The 24,776-nt window shown below is 41.2% G+C and overlaps 3 protein-coding genes across 4 annotated transcripts; all 3 read right to left on the bottom strand.

The window, feature by feature from the left end:
* Nucleotides 1-450: 450 nt before the first annotated feature.
* Nucleotides 451-4,607, bottom strand: LOC121946420 (uncharacterized). Its single transcript, XM_088081489.1, has 7 exons — nt 4,591-4,607; nt 4,389-4,509; nt 2,952-3,279; nt 2,644-2,770; nt 2,432-2,550; nt 2,282-2,328; nt 451-2,154 (listed from the first exon to the last, which is right to left on the bottom strand). Exons 1-7 carry the CDS (start codon nt 4,605-4,607, stop codon nt 1,984-1,986), a joined length of 930 nt encoding a protein of 309 aa, XP_087937615.1. The 3' UTR covers nt 451-1,983.
* Nucleotides 4,608-4,866: 259 nt separating this feature from the next.
* LOC121947066 (zinc finger protein 335-like) lies at nt 4,867-17,598 on the bottom strand. 2 transcript variants are annotated; one of them, XM_042491951.2, is made up of 28 exons: nt 17,458-17,598; nt 15,693-15,886; nt 15,256-15,532; nt 15,051-15,128; nt 13,328-14,458; nt 13,043-13,228; nt 12,764-12,928; nt 12,375-12,633; nt 12,097-12,274; nt 11,899-12,011; nt 11,793-11,811; nt 11,540-11,656; nt 10,941-11,017; nt 10,579-10,739; nt 10,252-10,472; nt 10,045-10,144; nt 9,872-9,960; nt 9,494-9,750; nt 9,227-9,341; nt 8,941-9,138; nt 8,496-8,638; nt 8,215-8,354; nt 7,974-8,071; nt 6,995-7,081; nt 6,789-6,872; nt 6,631-6,690; nt 6,402-6,507; nt 4,867-5,590 (listed from the first exon to the last, which is right to left on the bottom strand). In XM_042491951.2, the coding sequence occupies exons 2-28, from the start codon at nt 15,882-15,884 to the stop codon at nt 5,469-5,471; spliced, it is 4,773 nt and encodes a 1,590-aa protein (XP_042347885.1). In that variant the 5' UTR covers nt 15,885-15,886; nt 17,458-17,598; the 3' UTR covers nt 4,867-5,468. The 2 variants fall into 2 exon arrangements, with proteins under 2 accessions (XP_042347885.1, XP_087938340.1); XM_088082214.1 differs by lacking the exon at nt 17,458-17,598 and adding an exon at nt 16,823-17,305.
* A 1,041-nt stretch (nt 17,599-18,639) lies between these two features.
* On the bottom strand, nt 18,640-23,572 carry mmp9 (matrix metallopeptidase 9). Its single transcript, XM_042491877.2, has 13 exons — nt 23,226-23,572; nt 22,706-22,944; nt 22,405-22,553; nt 22,146-22,274; nt 21,860-22,033; nt 21,558-21,731; nt 21,291-21,464; nt 21,038-21,193; nt 20,292-20,499; nt 20,070-20,203; nt 19,828-19,978; nt 19,502-19,605; nt 18,640-19,390 (listed from the first exon to the last, which is right to left on the bottom strand). Exons 1-13 carry the CDS (start codon nt 23,361-23,363, stop codon nt 19,266-19,268), a joined length of 2,055 nt encoding a protein of 684 aa, XP_042347811.1. The 5' UTR covers nt 23,364-23,572; the 3' UTR covers nt 18,640-19,265.
* Between the last annotated feature and the right edge of the window lie 1,204 nt (nt 23,573-24,776).

Raw genomic sequence — 24,776 nt, 5'->3', positions numbered from 1 at the left:
GTGTGTGTGTTTATGTGGTGAGTGAAACAAAGATCCAGTGTCGCCCCCAAGGTGGGGCCGGCGGGCATAGCCCTACATCTTGCTGGCTCTCCTAATGCACCCAGAGAAAATAACTGGAGTCAGACATCACTGTTTTTTAGAGGCTTATATTGGATGGATTTCTGAATGGGCATGCCAGGCACGGGCACAGTGGCCCAAATAACCCCTCTTGCCTTCATCTGCAAAATATCACTCAAATTACTGTTACACTGTACTGACCCAGAGGAGACTTAAAAAGACTACAAAGACATGCAAAGGAACTGGGAAAGAGAAACAAAATTACCTCAAAGAAAACCAAATCCACAAAAAGATGCATAAAGACGACAAAGACATGCGAAACAACAACAACAAAAAAAGTAAAACCACAAAGTCTGTGTTTGATGCTCATATGTAGGTGAGGTGATGGGGCCTTTTGCATATCTGTGCCCAGCAGCCTGTTGTCTCATTATCCACCCACGCATTGGTACAAATCATGAACCCATAGCTTTTCTGACAGGGTGCTACATAGCACCCCTAAATTTTTTGATTGTAAGAGAAGAATTTGTATGGCAGTTTTCAATGGGTTCCCTTGAACTATCTAAGTCAAATTAGACTCTATGGGTATGAGTCCTCACTACATTGGAGGCTTTTTCCAGTAAGTTTTTTGATCCCTACAGTCAATGAACTCCTTCAAATTAAAACTGTATATTTGTATAAAAAAAAAAAAAAAAAAAAGTATAATGTATATCAATATGTGATTCCTTCACTCTTATATTGACATAGTGCTCAACTAGCCTGTATACAACTAACAGCACAGAATTTCTAAAATTCAGTTTTGGATATTTGGTTTGGTGTGCCACCCCTGTGAGAAATGTCTAAGGGCACCACTGGGAAAATCACACATCAGTGCAGCAAAAAAAAATCTCAAGTTTTGTGTTACATCGCTGCACAGAAATGTCACAGGAATCAGAGGCTGTTCCATCTGCTCATTCATTCGCTCTGAATTGAAACTTGACCTTTTATGGAGGAATACAATAAGAATTGCCAACAGCTTTTTTTTGTGTAAAGGAAGAAGAGGCCAAAAATAGAATATCGAGCAGCTCTCAGAATAGCCAGAGGGCTGAGTTGTTATCGAGAAGAAACTGATAAGGAAAAACACTGATATAACAAAAGTTAACCTGATGACATAATCTGACAACTCTGCTGCCGTTTCAACCCGTGAACTCAGGACTCAGAGAAAGCCACGTGGAAGCAAACACCAAAGTTTTGTCCTAATTTTACCAGACAATGTTCATGTCTTTAATCCACTATTGTTTAATTTCGATTTCATTTAGCATTTTCACAAACAACACATGCTATATACACTTAAAAGGTTAGTTTAATGTTTCAACACTGCACTGTCATAAAATTGGCGGCTGCAAAACAGACAAAGGAAAATTTCAAATTAAAGCAGCAGCAGATGATGATTTTTAGTCCCTAATATAGGTCAAGCTCGAAAAGTGCTGGCTTCTACATTTTCTTTATAAGGGACAGTTCATCCCAAAATCAAAATTACATACATTTTTCCTTTTAGCTGTAGTGCTATTTAACAATCTAGTTTGTTTTGTTGTGAATTGCAGAGTGTTGGTGATATCAGCTGTAGAGATGTCTGCCTTCTCGCCAATATAACGGATCTAGATGGCTCTCAGCTTGTGGTGCTCTGCAACTCACACCAAAATGATAAATATGATTACAAGTAAGAGGAAAAATATGTTTTTTTTTTATTTTTGAGTGAACTGTCCCTTTAATTCAACCAAACGCATGTCTTTGTTAGATCCCTCCTGCCTGGTGTGGCTGAGTAGTACTAACCATGACTAGTAAACTAATGTTTATAAGTAATATCACTGGGGTTCCCTTAAGAAACACTGGGGTGTAACAAAGAATATCAATCCAATTAAATACAGAAAAAAAAGCTTTTACATGTATTTACTGATGGATCGCCAGCGTGGAGTACTCCACCATCCCATCATGCTCTGCGTTCCAGGTTGAGTCAGGGGCTGCCGTTTGTGTATTGTGCACCCTCAGGTTTGCGTACACCTCTGTCAGTTTCTGGTGAGCTCTGAAGTCCACCGTTGTGTAGACTATGCCGCTTGTTTCCTGTGGGAGACACACTTTGTCAGAGACAGTGTTGTGGAGGAAGTCTGAACCATAAACATGTAATGTGCTTTCCAAAAACAAGTGACTATGAATCACAGACGCTACATGTTCCCTGTTTAGCACTCACCGGGGCCTCTTGTTTCTGTGACTCACACAGAGTTTCTCCATATTTGTCTGCAAAGAAAACAATATCACGTTTTCTCATTCCACAAAGATGCACAGTGCTTTTTTCAGACACCAAGATCTTTGTGATCATCAGTTTAAGAAAACTGCTTACCCGGCTGTTTACACTTTGCCTTGACTCTGCAGCAAACAACACCGATAACTGAAGTGACCAAAATCATCACTGTAAGGGACACAATGACAGCTAGTGGGAGGCCAAAACTCCAGGGAACTCTGAAGAGGGAATAAAATCATATCTTATCATCAGTCAGACTGCACTGTTTGCAGATTACGCATTTTCTGCTGCATTTTGGCCAGAGTGAATACCTGGGACTGTCACTGTGGTCCTGTGCCAGATGAGGACCAGTGGAGTCTGGCAGCGTTGTGGAGCTGTTGGGGGCTTTGATGGTCGTTGTCAGTAAAGGCTGAGACTGTCTGTGATGACCTGAAACCTCTGCAAAATGCAATATCGAATAAGTTTACAGAGTTTATGACCTTTGCAATTGTTTCTGACTTTACCAGGGAAAACATTAAAATATTATTTTGCAAGTTAACATTTATGTAATATGTATGTAATAATGAAGCATAATTCACATTTACCACATCACATCAATGAATATTATAAGACTGCTTACCAGATACCTCGACGTAGTAATCACTGTATATGCGGTTTTGAGTTCCCAGAACAATACATCTGTAATAGCCTCCGTCCACAAACCGCACATTCGATATTTTAAATTCTATCCAGCCATCTTTCTCAGTTTTTGTAACTCTTCCTTTCAGTAAATCACAGGTGAATCCTGCACTGTCCAGCAGCTTGTAGCATCCTCCTGGATAGAGTTTACAGCAGGATTTGTTGTAACTATTGTAAAATGAAGGGAAGGCGAGTCTAAGCAGGACGTGTTCAAACTCCTCGATCCTCTGCTGCCCCTTTGAATGAGGAATCTCTGCAAAACAAAATTCCTTATTAATGTGAAATTACAGGCACCAGAGAACAGAAAAATTTTAAATTTGGCTTCTTTATTTCTAAATATACCTAATAAAAGGAGCAAGACAAAGGAAAACTTCATCTTCAGTGTAATGCTCACTAAGGCTCATCACTTTGGACAGTTTTCCTCTCTTTTAGAGCATTTGAGGCCCCTCCTAGCTGAAGAAAGAGGGAAGTTGTCAGTTCATCAGCTGGAGAACACAGACAGATGTCCTCTTAAAAGACATTGTGGCATGCTTCTAATATACATCATTTTTAACTTCTTTGTAACGGTTTCCATAATGCAGATGTACAGATGGTGTACACAGGAGCAAGAGGGTATATGACCTAATAATATAGCTCTGCTGGTGCTCACACTGTCAGACGGATGTTGACTAAACTCTGTTCTTTTTGAGGTTGTAGTTTGTGGTATGCTCATACTGGATTACATTACATTGCTCATGTTTTCCCATCATTGCATCCCTCCCTGCACTGTTCTATTGCCAAAATGTTGACACATGCTGTTACTGTCATTACCACATTGTAATGCAATATGATAATCTCACAATGACTATAACATTGCATAGACTCATTTCTAACTGAAGTGTTCAAACAGATTTCTTTTGTAAGGACTTTGCTTGATGTGTCACTGCCAACCACTAGCATCCGAGGCTGAAAAATGAAACCACTCCCACATGGGAGTGCCAAAAATTGCAGTTCCTTAAGTGGCCACTTGAGGCTGACTCCAGAGGCAAATCAATCCCCATAGACCCTCATGTTAAAATATTGAACTTTATAGCAGAAGTAAACAACTTTACAGCCTGGCACAGAAAACAGTTTTGGTCTTTATAGAATTATTTCATATGGTCCATGGTCACTGCATTTCCACTAAATGTATACTATGCAGGAAGTGATGTCTACTTTTTTTTAAAAAAAAAAAGTGTCACCAGCAAAAGTGTGCTGTGACCATAAATGTCCCGTTGGTGTCAGCGTTCACCTTATTAAACACCTGAAGCAATCATGAAAAGCAAGCATGAAGAGAATGGAGCAATTAATTCCCAACAATGCGTCTCACTGTGGAGCATTTTAAGGTTATCTGCCTCACTTTGTCAAATTCAATCTCTAACTGCAGAGTGATCAACATCTGCCTCACCTGTTGCTCCTGGAGAAAGGCCCCGTCGTGCTCATACTTGAACTGTCCATCCGGGGCCTGACGAACAGAAAAGCTGTTAGACAAAACATTAGCACCTTAAAACACTGCATGTATCCATAAGTTAAGGTGACTTCTTATGAAGTAATACACTTACCTGTATGTGGTTTTCATAAATCACCACTACATAATCCTGAGGGATCAGGTGCTGCACAGCACAGCAAAATAATAAAATAAAATAAAATACAGAGAACATAGGGTGGAGTCTGCAGAAAAATAACCTCTTCACCTTTAGTGGGTCACAAGTGCTGATTAAGAAGGGATTACTTTTGTCTCATCTATACATTATTTTCCAAAATAAAAAAATCAAGCAAAGTTTATCTTATACAGCAAAACCTGGACATTTATGGACTTAATACTTGGAATACACAAGTATACACAAAGTGATTTATTTGGTGTCAGTTTTCAGCTTATTAAACACTTCACATCCACCAAATCCCCTCATCAAGGAACAGAAGACAAATGCAAAAGTTATGTACATAACAAAATTTAGTAAACACAATACTGTGGCTTTCTAACAATTAACTTTATCCTTACAGGTCATAAATAAACACTCCCTTTTTGTTTTATTCCATTCAAAAACTAAAATGTTCATTTTGATGCTGAGTATATTTTCTAAAACATGATATAAGCCATTTCATTTTCTTTGATTACATTGTCTTGCAAATGGAAGCAATTGAGGCACGTAAACACATCATCATCTCATCTTTAATAATTACAGAACAGACTAACCTTGCTAAATAAACTCTTAAATGCCCCTATGATTAAGTTAGAAGCAATGGGTGCAATAATCTGAATTTACAAAAAGTTGTTGATTTTATTGAACAGTGCGACCGCCTCCGAGCAGAAGAAACTGTGGAGGAGATTATGCTTAAGTTCACAGCCAGCTGAATGCATAAATAAGTTGAGGTCACTGTACTTGTCAGCTCATAGTGGTTTGTAGTGGGTTGCATCCTGGTAGGTTTAAATATCCACCTACTCGTCTGTGAAGGTAATGACATCATAGTGGATGCCTTGCTGCTGCAGCTGTTCCAGCTGTTCGGGTGTAGCTTCAGTGTAGACTGTCTGTGTCTGCGCCATGGCTGCATCTGCTACAGCTACAAGAGCAAAGATCATCCACTTGGTTTGCTGTAGATACTATTGGTATTCATCATAATGGTTCATGCAAGCAAATTTTACCTTTTGTCACCATTTTCCAAAGCGTCAACATTACAGGAGGCAATAATGTTTCCATTCATTACTCTGAGGTTTGAAATTTAGGTTTAAAATTTAAATATTTTTTATCGGGTAGATTTCATAAGTAAAGTCAACAGCTAAAAGTTGGGATGCCCTAATCTGATATTAAAGATCAGATGTGGAGCCGATCAAGACATTTTTTTTAACTTATCGGGATCAACTTTACTGAACCATTAGAGCCCAGTCCAATCCTTTGTTTCAGCTGTCACACAGATGTTTTTTTTGCAAAGTTTTCATGCATAGCAATGCAGAGTGCATTTAGAAAAACATAAAATAAAAATTAAACATTAAGGAACAGCTTTGGTGCAGGCTTTTTTGCTTTATGGAGTTATTCAGTTGAATAGCATATGCTCCAGATTTATTTGAATAACTTAAATGTACTTGAAGTGCAATTGCAGCTGATTATCTAAGAAAACAGATGTATCTGATCAGTATTGGCTGATGCTCATTGTTAAATGACATCAGGATCAGGGGCAAAAAACTCTATCAGGACATCCAAAGCTGAAAGGTCATTTTCAAACCTGCAAACTTGTGGTGTGTTTCTGAAAATGCTACGAGCAAAATCACAGCCAAGATGTGCAGTGAATTTGGTAAATACAAACAATCTAACAGTGTAGTGGAGGACTGAATATAAAACAAGTGAAGTGCAATCTGTTCCCTAAGAGAGCCAACCTGTGACAGCAGAGTGGGCAGCAGCCTCCATATCTTCAGCATTCACCATCTGTTGCTCCGAGCTCACCGGTAGATACTGGATCTGACCGTCATGACTCACAGCAATCTGAACACATCAAGAACATGGAGCAATTTAGTCCAAAAACAAACACCTCTCACTTGGGGCATTATAAGTTAATTGCCTCATTTTGTTAAATTCTTGAACTGTAGTGATCAACATCTGCCTCACCTGTTGCTCCTGCAGAAAGGCCCCGTCATGCTCGTACTGGATGATCTGTCCATCCGGCATCTGAGGAACAGAGGAGCCATTAGAACAAGACATTATTACCTTAAAACAATGCATGTATACATTAGCTTTGGGGACTTCTTATAAGATCATACACTGACCTGTATGTGGTTGCCATCAGCTACTACTACATACTCCTGAGGGATCAGGTGCTGCACGCCATCCTGGGAGATGATGTACTGAACCTGAAACAGGACAAATGAGTTGAGATTAATGCTAAAGAATATTGAGAGGGCTCTGCTTTAGATATATTTATGTTTCTGATAGTCCATTCCTCTCCTGGTAGAATCTAAAAAATGTCTCATACCTCAGTCACCTGGTTCTCTCCGGTCATCAGGTGCTGAACTGTCTGTCCATCGATGGTGGTTATCTGCTGGATGTATGTGCCCTCCTCCTGATTGATGTGCACATCAATGCATTTAGTTATAAAACACAGAGTTGCTACACACTGTATACAAAAAAACTATTTCCAGGGTTCCCACACTATTTTATGGACAAAAATTGATGACTTTTTTAATTACTTTTAATAGCATTACTTTTTTTCTTGCCCTACCTGCCCAGCATTTTTTCAACATATTATATTCAAACTCTTTTCAAACATAATTTCAGCTATATGGCATACATGAAGAGAGAGACAGCACATGAGGAGAAAATGAAGACATGTATGTTGACGGTAAACAAAATGTTACACATCGACATTGACAGCTGCAGAAAATAAATTTGTGGTTATGTTACATTGACTACATATTTTTTTTTACTAATTTCATGACTTTTCAAGGCCTGGAAAACATGATTAGGACATTTCATTACTTTTCCAGCTATTCCATGACCGTGGCGGGAACCTTGTATTCCAAAAGGAGTATGATAAAGGAGCTGTATCCAACATTCAGAACATTAATGTAGCAGCAAACTGGTATCTGCTATGCAAAGATATAGCAATGCAAGTCAGGCTACCTCTGTGTTACTATCCATGCAACTCTATTTGTTGTTGACAGTCCGGCCTGCTGTGCATCCACGATGGTGCATATGACTCTCTTTGTGAGTATCCGACTCACTAGCTAACCTGCCACTCTGCACTGCACTCATATGGCAGTAACCACTGATAAGCTAACCAATCCTACAGTGGTGGAAGCTTAATGCCCTCTCTCTGGTTCCCTCCTCAAGTTAACACTGTTAGCTCTGTCGGCACCATGCCATTTTGGCACTCTTTCCACAAATGTATGTTGTCACATACAGCTCCTGTAAATTTCAAGTACGTCCAGTATAGTGTGAAGGGATGCTGTTACCTGGTCTGATAGTGCCTGTTCTTGAGCTACAATGATGTGCTCCTGTCCCAGAGCCTGCAGCCGCTCTGGAGTGATCACGGTCTGATGTGCCTGTAGAGCTGTTAGACACAAACACATTAAGTTGAGATTTTTGAGACATGGTTTTACACTGAATGTGGCCTCTGTTTATTACCAGTAAACACATTTCAATGCCCAATACCTGATATCATTGATACATTTTTATTTTATTTGTGTTCCTTACATTGTAGCGTGGCCAGCGCCTCCTCATCACTGTTCACTATGATGGTTTGCTGAGATGTGGCTGTGCGGCTTTTGCGAGCGGGATGATCCTGATTATGGAGACGCTCCATGTGAAACTTCAGATGGCCATTACGGTTAAACCTGAGATATTGGGGGAAAAAAACACATCAGCATTGGCAGCTGTTCATTTCCACCTTGTGACCTAATGTGTATAAATATATTGAGTTCTAAATGTTAACCAAATACAAGTTTTATGATTATTTAAATGAATTACACTCCCACCTTTGTCCGCAAAGTTTGCAAGAAAACGGTTTTTCATTGGTGTGTGTCATCATGTGTCGCCGCAGATCTTTCTTGTTCTTGGAGGCAAAGCTACAGTTTGGACACTTGTGAGGGCGTAGGTAGGAATGCAGCCCCATGTGAGCCTAAGAAAAGGATATACATCAGGAAAAGTCAGTGTCAGACGAAGGGTTCAGGACAGAAATACTTTTAATATGACAAAAAAGCCCTAAAATACATAAAAATGCCTTTGAAATTACTTAAGAGTGTGGAAATGCTGCCAAGGTTTCTTTGATCCTGTTAAAACTTTATTGGATGAGCTGTTGAATATTAATCTGAGTGTCAAAATCTTAGGACAATTTATGAAAGCAACCCATGACTTTAGTAGATTATTAAGGTTTTTTAAGATAAAAAAAAAACAGACTTGACAACAGAGTTGAAGACTGACCTTGACCTCTGGCCAGGAAGTGGAGGTAAAATCACAGTCAGGACACTTGAAGGTGTTTGGATCCAAGTGTGCCCTCTTGTGGTTTTCCATGTCGGAGCGTCCGTGGAAAGACTCCATGCATATTCGACAGGAAAACCTCTTTGTGCTCATACCGGGAGAGCTCACAGCAGAGGGAGAGGCTGGAGCTTCACTGCTCAGCTGACAGAAAACAAAAAAACTCAGTCAGAGGAAGGATACCTTGTGTAGACCGATGTTTACATGCAAAAAATAGATCTATCACAGTTACCTCCACCTGCTGCAGAACACCATCAGGCAGTGCAGATGTAAGGTAGTACTTGTCACTTTTCAGACTCTCTGACCCGGACACTTCTGCAGCCTGAGAAGGACTGCTCTCTTCATTACTGCAAACACACAGTTTTAGAACATTTTGATAGCGGTTTAGAAATCATGAAGTCCCACATTCAATCTCATTATAGTTAAAGTTGTCATGTGACTGAGTTTTCAAAATTATTAGAGGACATCCCACTCTCCCACTTAAAGTCCCCACTATTACCTGTATCCAGGGCTGTGGATCTCTTCAGCTGCCTGTTCCACCACACTGAAATCGCCTCCACCCTCATAGGCTTCAATGGCGATCTGAGTGAGCTCTCCTGTTTCAGAGGTTGCTGCCTCGTATGCCTCTTGCAGCACCGTCTCACCGTTCTCAGACACGTGGAAGGTCACCACCTTTTGGGCCTGGCCCGGTGTTGTGGTCACTGTACTCCACGTGCCCTTTTCCAAAGCTTTGCCATCTGACTTCAGCACCGCCACCTAAGGAGCACAGTCAATTTTTACACAATGTTTCACACTTATTTACAAATTTCAAGTGGATTTTCACGTAAATGTTGCCTGCTAATGTAAAGTGAAAGTTTTGATGAGCCATTGCACCAACCTGTAAGGCATTTCCAACCAGTTCCCGGGCATTGCTCATATTCAGCAGCAGGTCGAGGGCATTCTGGGCAGATTGATCACTGGATTCAGCTGAGGAGCACAAGGAGGAAAAGTCAAATTTAGAAGACATACATCACCAGAAACACTGACTGATTCTTGAATGACAGGACTGACCTTGTTCATAGATGATGGTGGTGTTTCCCAGCGCATCCTGGGACACGGAAGCATTTTCCATACCCTGCATGGCTTGTAGTGTCGCAGAATCCACTGCAACCTAATAAAGGAGGGTGAAAAAAAACAGTTATCATCTCCCAGTGCCAAATAAACATATATCCAAATTGGGCCCAAGATAAATAACAAATAAAGCTCTAACTGACTCACAATAGTGTTCTGCAAATCCTGTGTCTCGTCATGTTGCTGTTTGAGCTCCTCTATCTGTTGTAGGGTGAAGAAGGGTTTGCGTCGCCTCCGGACAGGCTCCTCTGGGTGAGCCACAGACCACTCGTCAAACGCCTCAGGGTGGCGACACTGCACATGCAGACGCAAGTTCTTCCTGTGTTTGGTCGTGAAGTGACACATATCACAGGAGAAAGGCTTCTCCCCTGTAAAGGACAAAGTGTTAAGTGTTGCGCAGTTTTACCTTTATGAGGTGAACATGATAACATGTTTAGTATAAATAAATTAATTAAGTCTTCCTGCCACACTGACCTGTGTGTTTGATGGCCAGATGAGAGACCAGGAACTCCTCTTTAGAGGTGGAGTATTTGCAGTAGTCACACTTGAACGGCCGGTCATTGGTGTGGGACAGCTGATGGTTCAGCAGCAGTTTCTTGTTGTCACAAGTGTATTCGCAAAATTCACACTTGAACCTGACACATGCACATCCGAGAGTTATTCACTGTGATGACATCATCATTACTAGCATGAAACAACAAATGACTAATGATGATGCATTCAGACACATTCAAACCCAAAGTGCTAATTCAACAATTCTGTTACATGCATGTTTTTTTTAAATAAAGACTGACAAGTGACAAATAAAAGACATGGAAAAAAAAATCAGTACTGACTTGCTGTCTCCAAGACTCTGGATGTGGGTCAGTAGGTGCATTTTGAATGTGTACCGTTTCTTGAAGGATTTGCCACACTGCAAAGACAGAAAGGCATGTTCAATTAAATTTTGGAGCACTTTACAGTGGATAAAAAAGTCCATAAAATAATGCGTACACTCACTTTCCTGTAAAGATTGTCACAACAAAAATGTTCTATTGGGCAGGTAAATCATGTAATAGAAGGAAGGGAGATAAAATAAGTGTCTTACAAGGGTAATAATCTTCCCCCCAAATCATTATAGCTATGGACTTTTCCAGGAATATCTTCATAGGAAATCCTGAATGGGTTACCAGTCAAGTCAAGTCAATTTTACTTAAATAGCACCATTTCACAATATAGAGCAGGTCAAAACCATGCTCTTTTACCCACGTTAAACCATTAACCTGAATTATGTGTTTAAGTGAACAATATACTGTAAGTTTGACGGAGAACATGAAAATGCTTGTCAGGAGAGAACCGGTGATAACATATCTCCTGTATTTGTCAAATCTCAGACACAAATAAAAACATTAGTGGTCTCTATGTGCTTTTGAATTGTACATCTTTGTTATCTGACCTTATCACACATGTGTGGTTTCTCTGAGCTGTGCGTCTTCATGTGCTGGGTCAGTCTCTTCTGCATGGGGTAAACCCTGTGACACACAGGGCAGAGGAACTCTGACACCTTTGGTGCCTGCAGGAGTGAGCACAAAAGCAACAACATTGATTAGTCAAGTGACACAAAAGACACCCAAAACAAGCCAAAACAGGAAACAGACAGCAGCAATTCTGCTGCAACATTAAGAATGCATAATATCTGAATGTCTTACCAACTCAGTCTTTCTTTTCCTGTTGGACAGAAAAGAAAAAAATCATTAACAATATTTTAAAACTTGCAAAATGAGCTCTGTGTGAGGAATTGTGTTTGTTACTTACTTATCTTTGTTGTGCACTGCTGAATGGCGAATGACATCTTTCCTGTAGACACTTGTGTAATCACACTCCTCACACTTGAATGGCTTAGTGCCTTCATGATTGAACATGTGTTCCTGCAAAAAAGCCCGCAAGACTTTTAGGATACCATGCAAACATGCATGTAACCTGTATGGTGCGACCTGTTTTATTGCGACTGACCTTAAGTGACGACCAACGCTTGCAGCGATAGTTGCACTGGAGGCACTTGAAGAGCTCTGGATCATTGCCTTCATGGGAGTCTACGTGGAAGCGCAAATCTTCTTGAGTGAGGAAGCGTGAGCCACAGATCCAGCAGTTGTGAGGTCTCAGGAGCGGTTTGAGGGATTTATAGTACCGACTGTAAGATGATGAAGAGAAAGAGGAACTATTACTGTTGTAATAATACGCAATACTATTTGGAACACAAATTTCACACAAATTTAAAATTTGATGCTTACTTTCTATTTATATACTTCTTATACTTCTTGCGAAGGAAACGCTTGGAGGGTCGGCCACGTTTCCTTTGAAAGAACTCCTCCTCTGGCTGTGTGTTGGATGAGGGGTCTTTGTTCTCAGAGTCTGACTGGCTAATTGCTGCCTCAGCTGTGTCTCCATCACCAACCACAGCAGGACCATTGTTTAGCCCAGAAGAGCTAGCTTCTTCAGGTGCACTGGTATCTGCACTGACCCTGGGCTTCTTATGAACACTCTCTGCTTCTGTAACAAACCAATGAAAGACAAGGATGAAAACAAAGAAACCTAAAGTTGTGAGATTTATGGAGTCTCTCTCATCTATGAGCAGTGTTAGGCTGGATTTGTTTTTGCTCTGTCAAAACTGAAAACCAACCTTTGCTGTTGTAGCCTTCTTCTAAAAGGCTGTATTTCCTTGGACGGCCAACCTTGCGTCGAGGACGCCCTTGGGAGGAGGAAGAGATAGGAGGAGCGGGCTTCTTTATAATGGCAGGTGGTCTACCTTTGCAATCCTCCTCTGCAGGATTGTAGTCACTATCCTCTGAAAAAAAGAGAAAATGTGAATATTATTCTTATCTTTTGACTGACTCACTAATTCAGAAAAGCATAAACGCTCATCTGCCTTGGCGGTTTACAGAAAGTCTTCCTCACTAACCTTCAGTGTCATCAATAGCACCAGCATCCACAATATCATCCTCCTCTTCTTCTGCTTGTGGAGCAGCCTTCGCAGCCTTCGCCTTTGCTGCCTTCCTCTCTTCAGCTTCCTCCCTCTCTGCCTGGCGACGGGCAAAAGTTTCACTTTTAGGAGGCCGACCACGTTTACGCTTCTTTGACATGTCCCCTGAAAACCGAATATGATACCACCAAAAAAATGTCAATAAAGAAAAAATTCAAAATCCCCCCACATAACAATGACACATAATCAACCATACCACTTCACCTGCAGTTTTGAAGTGTTTGTCTCTCATGTGGTTGATGAGTGTGTCTTTAGAGGTGCTCTTGTATGGGCACATCTTACACTTGAACTGCTGTACAATCACCACTTCCATCATCTCCTCCAACTCAGCCAGATTTGGTGCTCTGTCTTCGGAGCCTTCTGCCACCGTCGATGTCTCCATCTCCCTGATCAGCCCAGCCTCATCCTGAGCCCCCTGGGAACCTTCAGGTTCCTCTTGGCTGGGCGAGCACTGTTGAGCCAGCTCAGGCTCTGGATTTGCGGTGTATGTCCCACTGCTGCTGATGTAGGGCCCAGGCTGGCTCTCGCTGCACTCTAACGCCTCAGGAAGCCCGCCTGAACCTGCCGTGTCTGCCAGAGGGTGGTCTGATGAGGAGCTGTCATCAGCATACAGAGAGGCCTCTGGACCATTGCTGCTTTCCATGTAACAGGAGTGTTGGGGCTGCTGTTGGGAGTGCTGCGGCTGATCTGGATCCTGGTTCTGCTCATCGTCGTCATCATCGTCCCTCGCTTGATACTGAGAACAACCTGGTTGTTCAGAGTCTGCAGCTGCAACACACTCCGCTCCATACTGTGCGCCATACTGTCGACTTGTCTGTGTCCGGTGGTCTGCACTACTGTCAATGTAACTGCGTGAATGATGTGGTTGCTCTCCATCATCCACCGCACACTCCAGATACCCGGCGCTGCACTCCACCACATAGTGGCCTCGGCTGGTAGGGTTTGAGTCAGCCCCACTGCATTCCACATATCCAGGCAGGTCCTGGTCACTGTTATCCCCGCTGTAGTCAGGGAACCCTGACTGAGAGCGAGTCTGGTCAGGTTCCTCGCCTGAACACTCCACATAGGAAGACGAAGACTCTCCTGTCTGGTCTGGGCCATCTGCACTGCAGTCCATGTACTGGGAGGGGTGGGAGTGCTGGGGCTGGTCAGGCTGACTGCTGCTGTCCTCTGGGTAACACGAGTGACCAGGCTGATCGTCGGGCTGGTCGGGTTCAAGGTTGCCCTGCAGGTCTCCCTGATCCCGACAGGTGGACGTGGGGCCTTCTACGAGAGCTTCTATGGCGATACGATCAGAGAGGGCCGAAGATGACATCTGGGCTACCATAGGAGCCCCTGTAGCAGAGAAATACATATAGATGGATGAAATATTATTTGGTCAAAAAATATTCCCATAATGTGTGTTATCAAGTTCAGTTGATTTTAAATTACTAACATAAAAATTCACTTCCTGTAGGACTAAAATAAAGTTGAGTCATGAGTTTATGCTAATAATTTTCCCACTCTATGAACTAATGCTATATGAGTCATGTCCCACCAGAGTATTACGTATATTGCTTCTATTACATAAACAGAGTTCCCACAAATTTCATTGACTTTACTAGCCCAGACATTTGTGTCATTTTTGCAATTTTTAAACAAAACATGCCTTTCATAAATTAAAAACAAACAAAAAAGAAATTGCTTTGACATTTGAATCACCAGAATGTTTTCCATAAAAATCGGCAAAAATGTTAAAGAATAAAAACCTCCAAAAATCTTAAAAAGAAAAAACTGCCAAAACTTTTTAAAGAAAACATGCCTTCAAAACTGTTTTTAAAAACAAGAACTAACAAACAGAAAGAAAGACAGACAGGATTTCCATCACCGTGGGAACCCTGTATAAACATAATCATTATTTTCTCATTCACTTTGAAAATTAACTTACCATCATCTGGTCCTTGTAATATCAGATACTGGGTTGTTTCTGCACCTCCATCTTCTGCACTGGTCACAGCTATGCAACCTATCAGAAGAACAGTTCACACAGGACAAGAAAGCTGCCACATTATGGTAAACTCATCAAACTGACACAACCTTAAAGCTGCTCAGCAATGATGCTACAATGGGAAGTGGAGTTTAAGTGGAAATACCATTCATGATATCAGGGCCGATGGTGGACTCTATGATCTTGTCAATGGCAGACCCGAGGTCTGACGAGGTAGAAGCAGTTGAGTCAGAAACCATCATGGCTCCTTCAGATGCAGCACTAGAGTGGACCAACACTTGGGCTGACTCAGACACCAGCACTGACTGAGTCACCGTGGACACGCTGGACACGCTGGTGGACTGGGCCACTGAGGAGGAGTCTGGGAGGTGGACTGATGAAATTCTGACGTCTGTACTAGAGCTGGTCTCTGGGATGAACACCTTGTCACGGAGGGGACGAGAATGACGTGGCGATTAAGAAACTTTTCTGACAAAAGCCAAACTGCTATATAAGGTTTTGATGCATGTAGTAAGTAACTGTTTTCTCCCTGCACAAAAAATGAAAAAACATCAGATTTTTTTTTTCATTGAAAAAGCTTACCACAAGGCCCTCTGAGCTCTGTCCCACATGGCAGTCAGACTCTGGGGCCTGTCCATGAGAGGCAGCAGCATCACTGCTGTCTGCAGACATGGCCTCTGATGACTCCATACCCATGCCACTTTCAGACGGCTCCTCCATCCCTGAGGGACCTGCATCGCTGCTGCTCTCCACCTCATTCTCCTCCGAATCCATGACTATCCACAAAAGTGAAACATTAATCTAAAGTGTGTAAAGCATTAGGCATTACTGCAAGCTCACTCTGTTCAAATGAATACAACTCATGTCTAGTTCTTTGGTTCCCTGCCTTAGGACAGCTCTGTTACTCATTATTGTTCAGGATGTTTGTACAACATTACATACTGTATTCCCAGCTACTTTGTCACTAAATAAACCACAAAGTATAGAACAACTTTTACAACAAAACTAGGAGTTTTGAGTCCAGCAGGCATCTTGGATGGCAAAGTAGAAAGTTTGTGAAACTATCTCTAATCTGAGGAAGATACTGTAAATAATACTTGAAAAAGTTACTCAAATGATCAGTTTTCTGTAAAATACAATATTTGCCTTTTTAAGGTTATTTTGTGATGTCCAGCGGCCATGAACTCTGACAGACAGGCAACCGACTGTTACTGTTTTAAAGTCACTTTGAGCTGTGAACAGTTTATATTTGGTGTGTCTCTATGAGACCTTTTACATGATCTGTGATACCAATAATGGGTCTGTACTACATAACAAATGGAGTGCACATGGACAGAGTTTAAAACAGCTACCTGGACAATATTTATATCCAAAGGGTTGAAAATAATAAAAGTACATTTACTCTGATATACTTAAACACAGTTGGGATGTGCTAACACTTTATACTCTCTTTATACTTTAATTCATCTCCACCCGATAGCTAAGTGAGTTTGTGATAATATGTACAATTTACTGATGCAGTTTGTCTGGACTTGAAATAAGTATTTTTCTCCAGGGTGTTTTAGGTATTTTCCAATATTAATTTAAGTAAAGGATGTTGAGTTAGTTAATCATCACAGTGTGATTAATATGTTTTCTGAGCATTTTTTTTATTTCGGAAAACTTGGAAACGACCGCTACGATGGTTTCTCACAACTGACGTTAGCATTTACCTTAGCCAAGGTCTACTTGGTAACTTAGCTATAATAAATATTTTCACTCGAGGACGTCAACGTTAATGTTAATGACCTAAATGTCTAAATGTTGGTGCTGAATAGTACACGCGTTGGCTGGTGAAGTGTGACTATATGTACAAACTGACTTCAGGCATGGACAACAGTAAAGTTATTTCGAAACTTGATGCCTACAGAAACTAACGTTAGCTCGCGATGTACCACAACAGCTAACGTTAGCTTTTAGCTGGCTAACGAGCATTGTTGTCAACTCGGTATTTTGTTCAATAAAGCTGCGAAAGACATATAATAGTCTCCTGGTGTTTTTGAGTGGTTGAGTGGATAACGCTACTGAAGCGAGAACTGTCACTGGTCTCGCCATGTCGACATTTTGGATGTTACGCCATTCAACACATCGCGTGCTAGCCGTTTTAAACGGGCCCAGCTGCCCTTCGTCCTGCCTGCTCCGCGGCGCCATTTTACACCAAACAGCGCCGTTTTACACTCAGGCATTCTGAGAGCTCTACTGGGGACCTCGAGGGCCTGAGCTGCGGCAGACCGCCCAAATGCTCTCCCTGAAGAAAATGAAAACATTTTCCCTCCCGGGTACTAGAATCTCCACGCTTTTTTCTTACCGTGTGTTTTCGAGTAGAGAGGTATCCTTTAGTGTAGATGCGCTAAATAGAACAGAAATTAGTAACCGATAATTGTTGCTTCATTCTAGTCGGGCGCCATGAGACTCTCCTTGCTTCCTGTCCGTGCAACCGGATCTTATTTATTATCTTTTTCGAAAACCACTCGTTGTTCAACCGAACAGGGATGTATTTACCAATTTTACCATTTTGTGTTTAGTAATCGACTGGCCGTTGTATGTTGTTTAACATATTTCAGTAAATGTGATGTTTGTAATCACTAAGTGGACTATTGTTTTGAGTGGAAGGCGTATTACGCAATCGGATGCGGAGTAATATGCATAGACTTAGGGCCGCTGTTTCAGGGGACTATTGATAATCGATACAGCAGAGAGTGATAACATGACATATTTAGACATGACAACATGTATGTTTTTGGCCGTGGATTAAAAATGTCGAACTTCCTTGTTATTTGTTTTGTTTCTCTTTTTTTTAACCTGTTTATTTTCTCATCTGCTTATTTGTATCATTTTTACCATTGTCAATACAAAAAACAATTGTTTCCTTTTTAAAAAAATAAATGAATCTTCAAAAAGAAAATCGCATTATTTATCTGAAACGAAAAAAAAAAACACAAAACGAAGTGACTCCCAAGCCACCCCTTACATGTAAATACAGTACAGTCCCTAACACATGATAGTGTTGTGCATGTGAATTTACTTTAGCCAGAAGTGTTAAAACTTTTTTTTGAATGGGTGCCAGATTAGATAATGGCAAAATACCTGGGTGCCAGCTGCTTCTCACATCATATTGGTTATTCAAAACAAAAAAACTGAAACAAATGAGACACACACGTTTGTCTTTTTAGTGAAAAGGTATTCAACTTTCCACCGCTCCTGAAATCGGCGGCCCTTGCCGTTGACTTTATGCTTCTTTGCTCTGGCAGGGAATGTCTGCTTCTAGGTTCATTAGTTTGTGTGTTTATTGTTATGAAAACACATTAGTTATAATGCAGTCCCTACTTGGTGCATGACTATAATATCTACAATAGTCTTGCCATGGTGAGGTGAAGGAAAAAATGCTAAATCTTTCTTGATTAATCAATATTGTGTGGTGAGCCACAGATGGCATATTTTGAAAGACAAGGTGGGGGTTTTAGTGAACTATAGAGACAGCTACTAGTGGTTATGTTCTCACAGAATGTTTATTGCATTGGAAGTCAAAACTTTAATACAAAACATATCAGTCTCATAAATAATTTCAGTGAAGGAGACATACATTGTCTTCCAGTGCAAGTAATTGGCTTTGAAGCCATTTTCAGAGATACACACATGTAATTATACAAAACAAATAAGCGTTAGGACACAAAAATAATATTAGATATTGCTATAAATACCAAAATAATCTAATACTGTTAAGAGTCTGAACCTGTCAGACATTAAGAAATTATTTAGCAAATCTGGAATCCAGATAACTTTTAACAATATTTTAATTGTGGTTATGGGCCTCAAATTTTAGACCACCGTAACCAACCAGTTCACAGATTATCAGACTGAGGGCAGCGCCAAAGATCACAACTGGCTTTGCTTTCCTCTGGGCTTTTAAGTTATTTTTAGGCCAATGCTGTATGTTATAAAATCAGCCAACATGAATGATGGCCAATTATTCACATCCCAGAAAGCACACACATCATATAACAGGCGCTATACACAAACAATGCATCTGATTTTTCCTGACACCTGCACAGGAGCGAGAACTGGGTGCTTCCACATTACAGACGATTTCCAGCTCATCCCTGTGTGTTCATGTCCTCAGTAGTAAGTGCTTGAAGCATCTGAGCACTTCAGGAGGTCATATTTCACATAGCCAACACGATCCACCTGTCTGCGGGAGTTCATACGCCAGTAGAAGCGGTCCCGGCAGAAGTAGATGTGACCTAAAGCATAAATATTGATATTTGAATCACCAGAATGCAACTTGGGGATTTTTACATGCAACAATCTTCAGTTATTGTTGTTCACTAAGGTCAGGAGATAAATAAAATTACCTTTGTACTGGAACACATCATGAGCATCATTGGGGACGCCACCAAAGACAGCATCTGTGTATCTGGGGTAGCCCATGTCAATTTTCTGGGCCTTCACGTCAAGCCTGTGTTCATAGCAGAGAATGTCATTTCAAATGGCAAAACAATAAATTGTCTTAAATCACAGACTTTGGTTATGTTGTAAAAAAAAAAAGCTAAACAGTTGAGTTGAAAACCACAGTGGAGGTGGAGTTTAACGGGCTGACTCAAAGGGCAGACAGGGCTGAATTAGAGCTGAAACACTTGCAGCGACAGACATCCTGATTTTATGTATAAATTTAACTCACCTCCAGTAGTTTTCTCCACTGAAGAGCAGCACTTTGCCCTTCCCCCTCTGCAGCGCTCCCTCCACCTTCTGAATGGTGTTGGGGAGGCCGAGTTTCTCGATGCTGCGGGGACCCAGAACACTGTTCCCTGTGTACACCCAGAATCGAGTCCCTATAGAAAGAAAATAATCATTAGAAAAAATGGTCTTGCACTTTGGCTTAAGTGTTAATAGTCCCTGACGCACTGTGTGAGGCTTTATTACCTGAGAAGAAGTACAGTTTCCTGGTCAGCATGTTCTCAAAGGCAGAGTCAATGACTGCTGGTAGAGCGGACCACCTCTCAGAAACAGAAAATGGTCCCTTGAGCCCTCCATTGCTGGACATCTTCCAATAATGTCTGTTGATCAGCACATGCAATTAACTTGTTAGCACTGCTGGTTTCTGCTTTTTGTCTTTTTCAAAGAAGAATGGACTGATTTGCTTACCCGTCCTTGAAGAAGTGTAGCACTCCCTCAATCACAGTGATGGTGTCAAATTTGGTCACTTTGCAGGCATCTTTAGTCGGATCCACAGGTCGTGTGGTGGTGGGTTCAGTGGGTTCATCTGTAGGGTCAGTCTCGTCAGGGTCAGGGTAGGGGATGGTGGTAGGGGTGTCTGGCTGAGGGGGGGTGGGATCAGGGCCTGTTCTGCGTCCTGGAAAAAGAAAATGGTGTTGGTTGAGTAAAAGTGTTGAGAAGTTTAAACATTTTAACATGAAAGATAAAGTGGTTACCTTGATCGCATATGATTTTGAGCTATCACCTCTTTAGTGTACAGAACAGCCAAAAGGCTAAATTGATTGGAATACTCAAACATATAGCAAGAAAGACTATTCTCACATTTTGGATCATTAAGGACACCATGGCACTGGATTGTCGGTACAAGGAGGTATTGAGAATACTCCCTCTGGAAAATTTGACTTTCATCCTTCATGACAACGCTGAAGGATTTATTATGGCAACACCGTGGACCCATCTGGACTGGATTTGGTTATGTTTCATTATTAACTGTAGAAGTGACTACAGCATGTCCTAGTAATTTCTTAAAAATGTTTATTTATTTATTTATTTTAGGTGGTGTGAGTGAAGTGGTTCTGTAAATATCCAGAATTTGAAGTTACTGTGCACAGAACCTAATTAAATGATCTAAAAAAACAAAAACATTTTGACATGATTTTGCATGATGACCTTACCATACAGATATTGAATGCCTTCGATGTCGTCTTTGTGCAGGGAGAAGTCTTCCGCGTAGGTGTACATGGGGTACATGAGAGCCTCTCTTATGTTGGAGTGGTCCAGGCCGAGGGCATGTCCAAACTCATGGGCTGCCACCAGGAACAGACTATAACCTGGAATACATACAGTTAAGAGAATTAATGAATTGTAAGGGTAAATACTAATACTTAATTTACTCTTCTTTCTCTGTCTTAAATTCATGTAACTCACCCTGGTCAGGACAGAAACCCCATTTCTTGTCGTCATCATAGCTGTCAGTGGTACCGCACCACAGCTTTCCATCTCCCCGTCCCTCACTTGTGCATGAGTCATACTCCTTACCCAGGAACTCAAATGGGAAGTGGCATGGCGCGCCGTCAGAATTTCCACCGATTGTAGTGGTGTCTGGCCAAACAAAGACATAACAACAACAGTAAGAAAACAAGCCATTGTAGCTGCACTCCATATTATTTATGCATTGTGGTTCCTGTCACTCACCACGACTGGGACAGAATCCATATTTCTTGTCGTTGTCAAAGTTGCTTGTGGTGGCACACCAGCGGTAGCCGTCACTGCGGCCCTCTGTGGTACAACTGTCATATTCCTCCCCCAGAAAGACAAAGGGGAAGACACACTCAGCTCCGTCGGCGTTTCCTCCAAATGTGTACAGAACTGTCAGAATGAGAATAAGGGGCAACGATGAGCGAGTTAAGCGAGTCAGCATGCCACAAAAGTAAATACCCTCATCTGGCTGACCTTTAACCTCTGATTCCCCTTGCAGAATAAATTGTCAAGCTTACGTTCACTTGGGCAGAAGCCGTATTTCTTGTCTCTGCTGTAGTCAGCTGTGGTGGCGCACCATGGCAGGTTGTCCGTACGCCCCTCAGTGGTACAGGTGGTGTAGGTTTTGCCCTCAAAGGTGAAGGGGAAGTGGCACATGGCACCTTCAGAATTCCCATAGCGAGTCTTCACAACTTGGATGACAGAAAAAAAACATTTAATGCAATAAACGAAGTGAACACTGGGGGGAGACAACCTCATATTAATTGTTGGTGGTGGAGTATTTTTTTTGTTCAGTGTGTTTACCTGGTCCTTTCCCCAGAGTCCAGAACTCATCATCGTCAAAGTGGGCATCACCCTGCACACCTTCACCAGGGGGATAAGCGTGGGCCAGAAGACCGTCCTTCCCATCAAATGGGTAAGGGTCTCCATGATCTGAATAGAAAGTTAAAGTGCTCATCAGTGTTTGATTTTAGACTTGTGTTAATCACAAAATTATAATTCAACTATGTGACAGCATCAATACGAAAAAGACAGATAAAATGACCACTGCACATGCACATACCGGCTTTTCCAAATGAAATCATGATGTCAGCTGTTCCATCGTAGAGGCGAGTAAAAGTCAGAGGAGTCACATCACTCCACACCTTGAAGGCTCTGGCAAAGGCATCATCAACCACAGAGATCTCCAAGTCTGGAGTGTAGTTAATGATCCTGCGGAGGAGAGCAGAATGACACTCTGCTTTATAATTGACTATGTAAAGTGAAGACACTTGGTGATATTTCTGTCATAGCTGCACTTTGAATGTGATGTCAGACATTGCAAAACATTAGAATGTCATCAAACAGTCTTTCTCTCAACTTACCTGTAAGTGACATCATTATGGTCCCATTTGGGGTCTCCAGCAAATGTTTTGTAGTTAGCCACATCAGGAACCCCACAGCGGGGCTGTTTCATGGCCTCCAGGGTGGACGTATCCAGCTGTCCCGTCTCCTCCAGCCCCATCTGCCTCTGCATCATCTTTAAAGCCTTTTCGGTGGACACCATAGATTGGAAGCCACTGCGTTGCACCGTGTTCATGTAGCCAAACTTCTTCAGATAATTCTGGCAGGAGAACATGAGAAACCAACATTAATGAGTCCAGGTGGGTGATTGTATCATGAGATGAGCAGAGCAGACTGGATCATTGCAAAATAAATTTAGTTTGAAAAACAACTGAATTCTATCCTCTCTCATATAGCTGGAATTCCGAAAATAATCATTTTCTTTTCATTAACATCATGATAGAGAGCTCTGCTCAGGTAATTACTTCACCACACAGCTTGATTGCATACTGTTGTGGGAATTTCAATCTATCAAGACAAAATGAACCATCTGCTACTCACTTCTGCCAGCTCCATATCAGTCATGTTTTTGAGGATTTCTCCTGGGAAGGTGACAAACTTGGACTTGAGGGGAGCGCTCCATCCGTCCTGCATGCTTATACCCAAAATTAAGCACACGGCTAAAGCAGAGCACCTCATGATGAGATCTGCTGTAGATTCCTGCAAAATGTGACAAAAATATATCTATATACACTGAGAGCCTTGCAGTGAACAAGTGTTCAGTTGGACAGAAAGTATAAAAAAGCTTCTCTGCTGACAATCAGCAGCGTTTCTCCTTCACTGCTTCCCTCTTTGTTTTGACTGGAGGCTCTTGTCGTTGTCTCTGCTTGGTGCCCTTCGTTGTGGACCTTGTTTTTATGCAACGTAACGTCTTAGTCACCTCACCTCGCCCCCGCCTATTACAAACCTCAACCCTCCCACTTACATCTGTCAAGATGTAAGTGGGAGGGTTGCACTTACATCTGTTGAATGGGCAGGGGGAATTTCCAAAATATCCACATTTAACTTTACCTAAGAGCTTGTGAGTGGTTTGCTAATTGCTCTTATTTGGACATATCTCAAGCATATTGATTTGGTTGCATTCATATTACGTTAATTATGTAAAGCATGCTGCCTGAAAACCAACATATTATCATCCAAGCAACAAATTTCTTTGAAAACTCTTAAAGTTGGTGTTCCGTAAATCATTAAACAACTGTTGTTGTTTTTTGTTTAATTTTTTAAAAAAGAAAAGGAAATAACCCCCCAAAAAAGAGAATAAACAAAAATATTCATATGCTAAGTGGCATCCCTTTAATTCATGCAAAAAGCTATTCTTGACTTGTTAATGTATTTTTACCTGAGAACAACACACTCATCATGGGACCAAGCCAGACACTTCTGTTATTTAGATGCTCAGTGTAATGATATAAAAAGTTTCTTCCCCTTTTAACATAAAAAGAGACTTGTTTCCTCTTTATCTATAATTGGATACTGAATAAACTGTCAAACTAGGTCAAACCTAAATGAGATTCTCATGAAAGAATGTCTGTTGTTGTATTTCCTGGGATTTACTTTAATTGAATGTTAAAATAAAAATAAAAAAAAAGATTTACAGCAAACATTTGGAGTGATTAAGAAATCCACTTGTTTTGACATGTGATTCATGGCAGCATTACAGCATTGTTTTTGGGAACTACCTGCTTCATCATCATTGTACGCAATTGCTGATGCAACATCTTTACTACCTAATACATTAGCATGACTTACACATCTCATCTAGAAATGATTGTTTCCTAAAGTTCCAATATTTCCCTCAAAGCATATCTTACTTATCTGTTTCTTATGCACATCTTTACATAACAGTTTGAACCCAAAACAACAAGGAAACAACTTTACTTGATAGTCTTATGAATAAATTCAGCTTTGGCTAATAATCTTGAGAGTAGGCCCAATAACTATGTGCAGTAATCTGCGTATGCTGGTAAATGTTGATATTTTGGGGTATGTGAGTGTCAAGGTGTTGTGGGTAAGAATGCGTCTCAGACAGCATATCATGACTCACTTGCAATC

The sequence above is a fragment of the Plectropomus leopardus genome, chromosome 9, assembly GCF_026936395.1.
Source record: "Plectropomus leopardus strain MGB_pleo_1.0 chromosome 9, ASM2693639v1, whole genome shotgun sequence".
NCBI lineage: Eukaryota > Metazoa > Chordata > Actinopteri > Perciformes > Serranidae > Plectropomus > Plectropomus leopardus.
Note: the sequence above shows the minus strand (reverse complement) of the source record. Positions and strands in the feature narration are given on the sequence as shown.

Coding starts and splice junctions, on each gene's coding strand:
- LOC121946420 (XM_088081489.1), bottom strand. Junction 2,771..2,951: donor TTACTACGTCGAGGTATCTG/GTAAGCAGTCTT, acceptor TGCATTTTGCAG/AGGTTTCAGGTCATCACAGA. Junction 2,329..2,431: donor GGCAAAGTGTAAACAGCCGG/GTAAGCAGTTTT, acceptor TTTTCTTTGCAG/ACAAATATGGAGAAACTCTG.
- LOC121947066 (XM_042491951.2), bottom strand. CDS start 15,884: ATGGATTCGGAGGAGAATGAGGTGGAGAGCAGCAGCGATGCAGGTCCC. Junction 13,229..13,327: donor CAAACACTTCAAAACTGCAG/GTGAAGTGGTAT, acceptor TTCGGTTTTCAG/GGGACATGTCAAAGAAGCGT. Junction 9,342..9,493: donor ATCCACAGCCCTGGATACAG/GTAATAGTGGGG, acceptor GTGTGTTTGCAG/TAATGAAGAGAGCAGTCCTT.
- mmp9 (XM_042491877.2), bottom strand. CDS start 23,363: ATGAGGTGCTCTGCTTTAGCCGTGTGCTTAATTTTGGGTATAAGCATG. Junction 20,204..20,291: donor CTACACTTCTTCAAGGACGG/GTAAGCAAATCA, acceptor GCTGATCAACAG/ACATTATTGGAAGATGTCCA. Junction 19,391..19,501: donor TGATGTGTTCCAGTACAAAG/GTAATTTTATTT, acceptor TTTATGCTTTAG/GTCACATCTACTTCTGCCGG.